The 12,926-nt window shown below is 45.5% G+C and overlaps 1 pseudogene and 1 gene segment (V, D, J or C); both read left to right on the top strand.

Annotated features, from left to right (window-relative positions):
• The first annotated feature begins 4,587 nt into the window (after positions 1-4,587).
• Positions 4,588-5,028, top strand: LOC129399821 (immunoglobulin heavy variable 1-69-2-like). The segment is given in 2 exon segments: positions 4,588-4,633; positions 4,712-5,028. Coding segments are annotated over 2 exon segments (363 nt in total).
• A 7,268-nt stretch (positions 5,029-12,296) lies between these two features.
• On the top strand, positions 12,297-12,542 carry LOC101541671 (U6 snRNA-associated Sm-like protein LSm6; annotated as a pseudogene).
• The last annotated feature ends 384 nt before the right edge of the window (positions 12,543-12,926 follow it).

The following is a 12,926-nucleotide window of genomic DNA, read 5'->3' as shown; positions in this document are numbered from 1 at the left end:
GACTCTCTCGGCTGCTTGTGCACCCCACATTGAAGGTGACTTTGTGTTTGTGATTGTGGTCAGCCAATGACAAATGTTTTGTGTTGCCCACAAGCATTTACACTCAGCTGAGTTCAAACACATGTTTTTCTACCTTATAGTTTCAGTTTCCCTCCCATAAACTAATTATGATTTTGGGATCAAGGTGGAACCAAAGTTTTCACCCATTTCATGCTTTTACTTGTCAGTCTCTCTGCTTTAAATGACCCAGTCAAAGTAAGTGAAATGATGACCAGAATCAAAAGACAACCAAAAAATTGGGGAAAAATATCTGCCCACCCTCATATGATGTAGGATTAATAAAACACGTGTAAAGCACATGCAGAACTTAACAAGAAAAAAATTAACCCCATCTAAAATGGGGTTTTAAATAGATACATCCTTAAAGTAGACTTTGAGGTAGAGAACTGCAGGAACAAATTCTCCTCATGTCTTATAAGAGAAATGCAAATGAAAACAATAATGAGATATCACCTCATACCAGGGAGAAGGGCACACCTCACAAAGAACCAAAAAATTCTGTATTGGCATAGATGTGGGGGAAATGCAATCCTCATTCTCTGCTGGTGGGAATATTTGGATTGGGGACTATCTGGATTGGGGCTGGAGCGATAGCACAGCGGGTAGGGTGTCCACCTTACACTCGGCCAACCGGGTTCAATTCCTCCACCTCTCTCGGAGAGCCCAGCAAGCTACCAAGAGTACCCTGCCCACACAGCAAAGTCTGGCAAGCTACCCGTGGTGTATTCGATATGCCAAAAACAGTAGCACACAAGTCTCACAATGGAGACATTACTGGTGCCCACTCAAGAAATCAATGAACAATGGGACAACAGTGTTGCAGGCCTATTTGGAAATGAAAACTTGGGCACTGTCCAATATTATAAGCACTGAGCTTCCATGCTTCCCAGAAATTCCATTCTTGGCACTGGAATTCACAAAGGACCCAAAACACAAATTGGGAAATATATTTACATGTATAATTTTACTGCATCACAACATTGTATTCAAAATAGTAAAATCTGAAACAAACCAAGTGTCTGATAACAGATGACTGGAATACACATCTACACAATGGAATACTGTACAGCCACCAGAAAAAATGAAATCATGAAATTCACTTATAAATGGAGGGATATACAGAGTATCAGGGTGAGTGAAATGAGTCAGAAGGAGAGGGACATGTATAGAATAATTGCTCTCTTCTGTTGTATTCAAACTTTTGTATGAGGTCAATAATAAGTGCCAGGAAACACAGGAGCCAGATGGACTGGTCAATGGTTGGAAGCTTGCTACATGTGTGTGGGGGGTAGGGAAAAGACAGAGAAGGACGAGTTTGACAGGAATAGTTAGATATGATCACTCTGGACAAGAACTGAGTGTTGAAAGTAGGAAAAGGCACATACATGATAACCTTTCAATGTCTGTATTGCAATTCATAGACCTGAGAGACAGAGAAAGGTACAGAGACAGACAGAGAGAGGCAGAGTGAAAGAGAGAGGGAGAGAGAGAGAGAGAGAGAGAGAGAAAACCGTTTAGGATCATAGGGACCAGTAAAGGAGAAGGACAGCTCATGTGATGATGACAAGATTCTATATTTGGGCTGTCTTTGTCCTTCCTGTCACAATTCTGTAGTATCCCTCTCTCTCTCTCTCACCAACTCTCTCTGTCTCTCTCTCAGCATCCTTTAATTTCTGTAAGTAAATTTCTTTAGATAATAAGATTTTACTTCTGTCTCCAACTCCCTTTTTCTAGTATTCACAGAGAGACAGAAAGTGAATCTCTGAGTTTCCCTTGTTCAGGTTTTCTCGTGTGCTGTGTTGGAAAGATGTTTTCCAGACCTCCAACATGTCTGACCAGAAATCAGAACTCAAGCCTTTTTCCCATTTGGAAAAGCCCAGGTGCTCTCATGAACACGGCTCTCACTTTCTCAACCTTTGCATTTCTCTGAGTAAATTTGTTTAAATAATACTATTCTCTATCACTGAAAAAGTCAGAGTTCAAGTCATATGTTCCATAAAGCTTGACTTGTTGGAGCCTGACCAGAGTCATGAGGAAGGTCCTAAGACGCTGCCTTGCAAGCAAGCCTGTGTCATGGCTTCCAACAGCTTGGAACTCTGATGGAACAGGGCTGGGGTCAGCATGTCACAATGCAGCTGCTCTCTGTCATAGATTAACGGTGCCATGTTTTACTTAGATGAGGTTAAACAAGAACCGTAATAGGCTACTGTGCAGGCCTGACTAAATATAGATATATTGAGAACGAGGATATGGGATGTATGGGAGTGGATGTAAAGATTTATGAGGTGGTCTGGCTTATTTCCTCAGGAACGCTGTACATCATTAGGTTACACGATAATACGAACTTTAATGTGTTTCTCTTTACTTTGATGTATTCTGAGATATGCTGGATATTTTGATCATTTAACCCAATAAAAGGAAGCTGCAGTTACCGATCAGTGATGATTTGCCTGAGTGAGCTGCACCCCTTCACTGATCATTCAACATGCCTTGCTTGTCTCTGCACCCCCACCTGATCACTCGATCGAGAATTAATATTTATTAATTTAATTTCTTAGTCAGGAAATAGGCTGGAGTGATAGCACAGCAGGTAGCACATTTGTCTTGCACACGGCCGACCTGGGTTCGATTCCTCCGCCCCTCTCGGAGAACCCGGCAATCTACTGAGAGTATCTCGCCCGCACAGCAGAACCTGGCAAGCTACCCGTGATGTATTCAATATGCCAAAAACAGTAACAAGTCTCACAATGGAGACTTTACTGCAACCCACTCGAGCAAATCAATGAGTAATGGAATGAGTGATTGAGGAAATACTGCAGTATTTCCTAGCCCTCTCAGAGAGCTCGGCAAGCTACTGAGAGTATCCCACCAATACGGCACAGCTTGGCAAGCTACCTGTGTCGTATTTGATATGACCAAAACAGTAACAATAACAGGTCTCATTCCCCTGACCCTGAAAGAGCCCCCAGTACAGCACTGGACTACACTATCATGCTACAAGTACGGAAGGAGTCATTACTGGCACCCACTTCAGCAAATAGATGAACAACAGGACAAGTGACAAGTAACAATTTTTTATTCACTTATATTTGTTTCACAAATATGCTATAGAATAAACTTTTTTGTCAGCTCTTTTAGAATCATGCATGGTTTTTGAAAAAGTCTCATTATTTGAGCAAATTTAATATAATTTTTGTATATATTAAAGTTTTTACTTAGATATTTAAACCTTCTTTTAGTCTGACAGTTTTTACTATTTTTATTTGAGGAATGAAGTATTTATTGTATCACATACATAATCTCAACAAAGAACACAAAGTGTCGCCTTTTAATTTTTATGTGTATAAATACTTGATTTGGCAATATTTCCCTAGGATGCATCCTCCTGAGAATTTCTTGAGCATAGAGCCAGGAGTATGCCCTCAGAACTGCCAGATGTGACTCAAAACCAAAACAAAAGGTCCATAAAAGAATATGACTTATGAACAAGGCTTCTGAGGCGAAGTCCCAGGATTCTATCCTGTGTTAGAGACACCAAGAGATTAATACCCCTGAGAGCCCATAGGCTCATCCTACAGGATGGGAGCTGGGCTGGAGGGGGTGCCAATTCCCAAGAGCACAGGGAAGAAAGGGTGAAGAGAGGCAGAAATCTCTTGAGAAGAGGATTTCGTTCTTCAATAATACTGTTTTCCTTTCTCAAGAAAACCAAAATTAAAATAAATATAGGACACAGAGAGTATCCTGCCCACACAGCAGAGCCTGGCTAGCTACCCATGGCGTATTTGATATGCCAAAAACAGTAACAAGGGGTCTCATTCCCCTGACCCTGAAAGAGCCTCCAATATGGCAGCGTTGGGAAAGACGAGTAAGAAGAAGTGGCTAAAATCTCAGGGCTGGGACGAATGGAGACGTTACTGGCGCCCACTCAAGTAAATCGATGAAAAATGGGATGACCGTGACAGTGACAGATAGGACATAGGAGGTTAAATTGTACACAGATACCCTTTTGGAGGAACATTTATCATATTGATAAGGCAGTAAAACCTGTATGCAGATGGCGTTTCTGGATTTTCTAATATCTCCACTGAAGCATTAGGATGGTTTTGTAGTCTCTCTGTAGTATCCCTTGGGGAGTCGCAGGATTCCAGAAATAACCTCAAAGCCCAGGTGTGTCCAGATGTCTCCAGGCTATACAGATGTGGAGGGCCCTGAAGGGAAGGTCCTGAAAGAGCTTGGCTCTCTGTAGGGGGAGCTCTGTGTGCACAGAATCCTGGGACAGGGCAGATCTCATCTCCTCAAACAAGGATACAAATGTGGACCTCTTCACTCCCCTTGAGGATGGACCCAGTGGCCTCCACCAGCCCTTCTCAGGTTGGACCAGGCCTTCAGCTATGAATTCTACCTCCTCATGAATATGCAAATCACAGGAGGGACACTGAGTTAAATACAGATGTGCCTGTGTCCTGACAACCCCACACAGCAGGCACACCCACACCTTCAGGAGCCCCCTACTGCACGGTCCCCACCATGGGCTGGACCTGGAGAATTCTCTTCCTGGTGGCAGTGGCTACAGGTAAGTGTCCCCATTCCTTGGGCTGAGGGAATGGGGCCAGTCAAGTGGAGTCCACCCACTCCTGTCTGCTGTCCACAGGTGTGAACTCACAGGTACAGCTGGTGCAGTCAGGGACTGAGATGGCAAAACCTGGGACATCAGTGAAGATCTCCTGCAAGGCGTCCGGATACACCTTCATCAATGCCTATATGCACTGGGTGCGGCAGGTCCCGGGACAAGGACTCGAGTGGATGGGAAGGATAGACCCTGAAGATAATGATACAAAGTACGCACCGAAGTTCCAGGACAGACTCACACTCACTGCAGACACGTCCAAGGACACAGCCTACATGGAACTGAGCAGGCTGAGCACTGAGGACACGGCCGTTTATTACTGTGCGAGAAACACAGTGTGACAACCACATCCTGAGTGTGTCAGAAAACTGAGGGGGAGGCAGCTGTGCCGGGTGAGGAGATAACTGGGACGCTGATCCTCCTGACTTCCTCCTCAGAGAGTCAGGGTCTGAGACACAGAATGGGGCTCTCAGGGTCTGTTTTCATTGAAGGAAGGACCCAGGATCTCTCTCTGTCCTTCAGCAACAGCCCAGAGGAAGATGGCTTTTCTCTGGAATACCTGGAATCATTTATCTGTTCTTGTTGAATTTTGCACTTCCCAGACACTAGTGGAAAAAGCACTTGTAAATATTTTGGGGGTTTTCAGGTTCTTGGATTGTTTCCTCTTGAACAGTCCTTCACTCCTGCTTGCTGTGTGACAGAGCTCCTTGTGTTTCACTGTTACCACAGGAGCTAACACATGTCAGTGTGTGCTGGGACCATTACAGGTTTGGGTCCATAGCTCCAGCCCCAGGAAATTCTTTGATTATTCTACTTTGTTTTTGGCAAATAGATCATGTTCTTTATAAAATGTAAATAAATGAACATCAGTGCTGAGCTTCATTTCCATTTCTCAGCATCACACATGTGGCACTCGCAGGACGCGGGAGTCACAGGACACCAGCGATGGTGGAGGAGTGACCCAGGTGCATCAGCGTCTGTGCCTGTCTACCCCTCATTTCCTGACCTCCTTCCTGTGATTTGTCCCTGAAGACATGGACATTCCTGCGCCTAATGTGTAAAAGTAGAAAACATCCCAGCACCTAAATATACACATACTCACCTGCTGTGGGCCATCAGGAAATCCTTTTCTCTGAGATGGAATCCTGGTGATGGGAGACCCCTTCTGAGAGGCTGTGGGCTCCGTCCTGTGTGCGTATTTGCATTTTCTAATTCCTGAGCTGGAATCTCGCCTCTTGACAAGGGAAGTGGAGGTGACACTAGGATAGTGCCCACGGTCAGAAGTCCAGGATCACGTGGTGTTTGGTAATGAAAGTATGTTAGTGTCCTGTCCCAACCCTTGCTATGACGTTCCTCTGTGACCATGATGCAGTACAGTGAACCCTGCAAGCCTCTCCCTCTGTCCCTGTGACCCCGACCTTGGAGGCGTCATGCCTGTACTGAGGAGATATTTCACTCGGAGAGGGGGAGACACCTGGGTGGTATGTGCAGAGGGGCTGATCCCCGAGCGACAGCAGCAGCCGGTTCCTGAGCAAGGTCCAGGGGATCAATGCCAGAACTCAGCGCTTCCAAATGAGGGGAGGTGGCACCTTAATTCACCTGCGGTAAAATTCCTAGGAAATAAATGCCGTTTATTGAGCCAGATTTGGAAGTAATTCAAGATACAAAATAAATAATGAAACAATTTTTTTGGTATCTGTTGGCAGAGATGACAGACACCCAGAAAATAATGCATGGATGCTTACCATTAAAAATGAGCCTAGTGTTGGGGCTGGAGCGATAGCACAGCGGGGAGGGCGTTTGCCTTGCATGCAGCTGACCCGGGCTCGATTCCAGCATCCCATATGGTATCCCAAGCACCGCCAGAAGTAATTCCTGAGGGCAGAGCCAGGAGTAACCCCTGAGCATTGCTGGGTGTGACCCAAAAAAACAAAAAAAAAATGAGCCTAATGTTAAGGACCTAGAGAAAAGAGTTAGACAAAACCCAGAAATAAAACTAGAGAATTGGTACTTGGAGAGATAAGCACATCCCCCATTAGTGTCCATGGAGTGTCCATGCAGACATGATAGAGGCCACGGGATGGGCTGCCACGTGAGTGCTTGCCCACAGTCTTCCTGGAAACTTGGGGGCATTGAAGAAGTAGTATGAGTTTTTCTTCTTATGCTGCCACAACAGCTCAAGTTTTCCTTTAAAATACCCCCAAATTACATTAATAGTGGTGAATTAAGAGTTTATGAATCAGGGAGTGAGCTCATAGCCCGAAGGATGACACTCTGGGTTCCCTCTCCAAGGGGAACGTTGCCCACCCACAGCCCCACTAACACTTAGAGAACCCTGCTGTAATTTTGTTCCAAATATGGGCACAAATGTACTACAATAGAAGATAAGGAAGATTAAGAAAGCAAAGCCCCTGACTGAGGGTCAGCTTCAAGAACATGCGTGCCAACACAAATCTATCTATGCAGAAGCACCTTTACAGGGGGTCAAGACCAGATATGAAGCTTGTGTGATGGTCCCTGATGCAATTTTCTTGTCTTTGCCCAAGAATAGACACCTATGTGGGTCCCTGGGTCTTAAGCTGCTGCTTGCCACTGTGCAGTGCCTCAGTCTACCCTCATATCTTTCTCTGTACATGGTGCCAGTCTCAGATGTCACCCCGGAATTTCCAAGTTTTCAAGGCGACAATCACTGGCCTCTTCATCTTAAAGTTCTTACTTATTCCTGGGCACGGAACACATTTCCCTGGGAGATATTTTGTCAATAACATAATGCTGGTTTGGAGCAACTAAACGACTGGGTGGAAATTTCCATAATGACACACAGTGGAAACCTACCTCAGTAAGGGCAGGAGAGAGACAGGACCACAGACTTGGCAGAGAGGAATACCGAGCGCTGACTACCAGGAAGGGAATCTCTCTCACACTGATGCCAGGGACATCAGCTAGGAGAGGTCTCTGCAAACTTGGGAAAAGATTTCGGAATTATTATTGTCTTGGTATACAGGTTTTACATTGCTAAAAATGAACGATTCCGTCTGAATTACTCAAATGACAATTCGGATGATGGTAATCAAATTCACGGATCAAAGTAAAACTCTCCTCTGCGTAATATATCAAAGACTCTTACTTGTCAGAGATTATGATTATTTTGTGTATAATCAGCAAATGTATCTGCTTGATACCTACATTCAGGATTTTTACAGGTTCAAAATCACATGAGAGATGACTGTGAAAACTTTTCCATGCCAGGAGAAACATTAAAAATCATATGAAATTCTTTCATGGGTGAATTATTTGGTTTTTTCTTTCATATTAAAGCATTTGAAACCCAGTAACTCTTCATGGATTCCTGTTGTCCTTCTTGTGGGTGTGCAAATTCTGTGTTTGATGCAGTGTCCTCCGGGACAGCCTTGTCAGGACTGTGAGTGAGCACTGGGTGGAAACAGTTTCCCGCGGAGCCTGACTTGCACAAACTTGAGACAGACTGTGCCCGGCCTGACCTGGACCCAGTCCTGGCAGCGCATCCTACTCCTATCGGATTGCTCTCCCTGGTCACGGTGACCTTGTGCCAGGGCTTGGGTCAGCGGGGCTCTCTGACGGGCAGTTGACGGGCAGTGGGAGCTGTTCCCTGTGGGCGCAGGGAGGCCGGTGGAGGCGGGTGGGGAGAGCCGCAGCCCTGTACGCCCCGATGCCTGAACCAGCGGGACAGGCCGGGACAGTGACCGCCCGAAGCCACCGAGGACTTGGGAGCAATCTCCTATTTTGATTCTCTTCAGCTAGTTTTTTATAGTTGATTATATGAGGAAGTGGGCCGAATGGGGGAATAGCAAAGAATGAAAAAGTTTAATGAAACTGGGTGTGGACCCTGATGGCAATTACTCTGGGCATTGTTCTGCAACCTTCAAAAGGTACTTTGATATTTTTCCTAAGAGCCGGTTGTTCCTTAGTTACAGGTCAGGTTGTACTGACATATTGGTTCCCAGGCACTGATTTTGGGCGGTTCCCAGGCATTGGTTCCCGGCAATGTGGTGGGAAGGAAAGGGTCAGGTTCAGGGTCTGTGAAGTCCTGATGTTGGGGCATCTCAGCCCGGCTCAGGGAAAGGTCATTACCCAAGCACAGACACACGGTCTGGGGTGTGCCCAGTAGGGCTGGCAGTAGTATGGACCAGCAGACAGGATCTAGAACGAGGCCTCAGGTGCTGCTCCCTCCACCAGGACTCACGCATCTAAACTGAGTTTACCTGAATATTGGTCTCACCAACTGACCAATATTCCTGGGAAATGTATGGTATTGAGTGAGACATTAATTTTGTGCATGCCTTGTAATATGGGAATAGATAATCACAATGTGTCACTTGCTCTCAATTGATATCGAGGACATATATCCATGCACAAATGCATAAGTCTCACACAGTCCACCAGCCACATCTGTCCCCACACTCCCTACCCTCCCACAGTACCAGGTATAATTGATCTCAGACCCCTTTTGGAGCTGAGGTCAATGCAGAGCCCAGAAATAGGGGCCCGACCTGAAGGCCAGCCTGGATTGTCAATATGGGTAGAGCAGAAAGGAGCAGATAGATTCTGAGGACAGGGAAGTCCGAAATCATACCTTGAGGATTGTTCTCAATGTACCCTTCCTGCCTCTGCACAGAGCGGGTGCCTAGATGGGGCTCCTTGGAGATTGAACAGCACCTACAGTTCTGGAGTGTCAGACTGTTCTCAGTCTCCACACTGTCCTCTGTGTCTAGTGAAAACTCCAAGTGATACTGGGAATGCCATGTTCTCAAATCACCAACCACTCTCCTAGTGCTAAACACTTCCAACTGAACCCAGAAAGTCTGGGGCATTGCCCTGAAGAGATTATACTCATAAATTTCACATACATGAGGAACACCTGGAAAGAGTCCTAATCCTCTCTACCCTCTGTGGGCCTTAACGTGCTGAGTTGAAAATCACTCAACTTCCTGAAATACAGAAAAAAACTAGAGGATATAATGTTGAGTGAATCAGTCAGCAGGAAAGGGAGAGATACAGATGATCTGCCTTATAATGTGGGGCTTAAGGGATACACAGCAAGGTAGCAACAAGGGCTAAGAGCAGCGCAATAGGAGAACTGATCCACACAGTTGAGTATTTGGGGGGAAGGTTTTTACCCTGACTTCAATATCTGAATCCTCACAGCACCCTATTCCCTGAACTCGAAGACTTGAACCTGTTTCAATCTCCCAGATCCCGCACCAAGTACCAGTGGCTCAGAATAGTTGTCCCAGCTGCACACAGACAGGGCACTGGGACAGGAATTGCTCCCTGGTGAGCAGAAGTGTGGGGGAGTCTCCTAGCCTGACCCAGGTCTAACCACACACCTGTGTCCTGGGACAGACAGGAACCTCAGTTCCCCTCACTCAGAACCTGGAGGAGACTTTCAGTTTCCTCTTCTGGGGAGGCCTAAGGCTACACAGGCTCCTGTGTTCAACATTTCTACAGGGGACCCTCAGGTCACATTCAAAAGGACAGGAAGAAAGGACATGGTTTGGTTGACCCTGGGACATGTTTTCTGCCCTTTCTAGATTCTCAGGAAAATCCCCTCTACTCAAAGGTGTTGAGTTTGAAAATCCCCAATAGTTCAATCCATGCCCTGTCTTCTTTGATGAGGTTTCAACAAGAGGAGAGGAGCATCTCCGTTGGACTGGGGAAATATCCCCCTTGCAGAGGCCATTGATAAAATGCTTGGACCCTCGTCTCCCTGCATGTAGTGATCTCCTAACCACAGGGCCTATGGGAACAAGGAGATGGTCCATCTGTCTTGGGAAGTAGATGCTCAAAGATTCATGTGTGCAGCATGGCCGAGACATAGCCACTCACATGGGCCATAGACTCTTTGTCATATGACAGAATTTATTAGGAGAGCAATGGTTCATATAGGCTGAGGGGAAATGCCTGTGTGCACTAAGGTCAAGATGGCAGACAGAAGCCCGGTATCGGTATGACTGGAAGCAGGTTCTGGAGTACTGGCCTTGATGCTCTAAGGCAGAGGCAAGGTTGAAATATTGCTGAAACCGAAGATATCGCTTTCCCAAGTCTCGAGCCATTGGGAACCAATAAATCAAGGCCAATTTATCTACGTATTCTTAGAAATGTCAGAGAAGTTGGGTCTGGGGAACTCTACAGGTCCAATGTCCTCTCTTGGTCAATGGACTATGCCAGGGAGAATTACAAACGTCAGGAATCTGAGTTGGCCATGTTCATCATAAGTGTCTTACACTGTATTATCCCTCAGCCACTGATGATTTGGTTGTGTTCTTTGTGGTATTCTCGGTATACTCCTGGTTCAGTGCTCAGGGATCGCTTCTGGTGGGGGCATGGAAAAACCACATGAAGTGCAGGAAATCAACCTGATGAACCACATGCAGTGTAGTAATCTTCCCCCTCTACTGCCTCTGCATCTCTAGTTAATGGGGACTGATTTTGGTGAACAGGGACCAACAACAGGGACCAAACCTGGAATGCTGTGAAGATGAAGAGACAGAAAGACGGAAGAGAGAAATGATGTTACTCAGGGGACTCACTTCCTAATGGTCTGAGAGCTCCAAATGCCCCAAACATTGAGAGTTACTGCTAAGAACAGGAATCGTCCGGAGAACAGCATTCTTAGGTAAATTTTCTAACTTAGCCTGTCTGAGCTATGCTCTTACGCATCCTCAGGCCTTAGGTAATCGGGACAAATACCTTTCACCCCAGAGGTATTTCCTCTGAGACAAAACACAAAAACAGCAGATACATTGACTTGCTCCAGTGGGTTTCCAGACACCAGGGCCCTGTTATCTGGCCAGTGTTCCTTCCTCCTAATTTACCTTAAGACTCGGCCCCCCAAACAGTGACAACTGTCAGTGACAAAATGATTCCATTTGTCTAGATAGTGGGAACACTCTTTGAGTGTACTTTTGCACATTGTAAAAACTGTTTAAACTTTTGTGTTTCATATTATATCATTAAATAGAGTAATACTATATACATAACTGGATTTATATAAAAATAAAGATTAAAGAATATAAATTAAATTGGATGTCTTATAATAAGTGCATGCTGAAAAAGCAGAGTTTCTGATACATTTCATGGTCGCAGGAAACCCCCAAACCCCTCACCTCCCCTGGAGTCCTCCCTTCTCTCTACATGTTCAAAGAAAACTTTTTATAGAGAATGAGGACATGCATATAAGACTCTCTCCAAAGTGATGAAAATAGCCAAGTCCAGCCTCAGCTTTGGGAGATGAGTCAGTTCAGGGGTTCCCAGGTGCCTCTATTCAGGGAGTCTGACTCAGGACAGGGTTCCTCACACTGTGTCTCCCACAGTCACTCACAGCCTTTTCCAGGACCAGCTCTGGGTGCACAGATCTGAAGCAAGGATGCTGTGAGGGTTAAGAGAAGAGGGGGAGTGCGGGTCCTCTGAGCAGGTCGTGAGGAAGAATTTTGCTCAATGGGATTTAGCCCCTGAGTGCAACAGACCCTAAGTCCCCATGAATGGAGTCAGCGGGGCTTCACCCACAAACCAGATCATACTCTGGCCTTAACTCTGGCACATCTGCAGATTTCTGATCAGGACTGGCAAGATGAGTCTACAGAATCAACCCCCCAATGACTTCCTAAAACAAATCATCGGATGATCAGTCATAGTCAAATTAAGCTCTGGAGTGGCCCCCTATTGAGGGGTCCTGGCTTGCCTGGATGGTTAGATGAATATCACCTTGGAGCAGATGGAGGAGTATGTGAATGGCCAGCTGAAGAATAAGTATGGGGATGCTTTCATCCGCAGGAAAAACATGTCATACATCAGCACACAGAAGAAAAGGATATGAGGACACTGGGCCCATTTTTCCTCCTTGGATCAATTTTTTATGAAATGCTTTGCTTTTGTATAATAAATTTTCTCAGTTTTTCTACTTGATGATTTCTTCCTGATGTGAACAAGATAGATATATAAGCGTATTGATTTGATTGTAATTGAGTTCTTTCCTACCGAGTCTCAGTCGTATCAATTTACCTCTGTCAGTGCAAAGTGTGCAGAAAGCAAAAGGGATTTAAAAAACTTGAATCAGAGAAAAGACAGAGAGAGAAAAGACATAAGAGAGAAAAATCACTCGGTCAGGGGATTAACCACCTCCTGGCCTAAAAGCCCGGACTGTCCTCCACAGTCAGTATTTATTGCCTCGAAGCAGTAACCGCCAAGACGGGAAGAACTT

The sequence above is a fragment of the Sorex araneus genome, chromosome X (genome assembly GCF_027595985.1).
Source record: "Sorex araneus isolate mSorAra2 chromosome X, mSorAra2.pri, whole genome shotgun sequence".
NCBI classification, from domain to species: domain Eukaryota; kingdom Metazoa; phylum Chordata; class Mammalia; order Eulipotyphla; family Soricidae; genus Sorex; species Sorex araneus.
The sequence above is the reverse complement of the archived record's forward strand: the minus strand, read 5'-3'. Positions and strand labels throughout refer to the sequence as shown.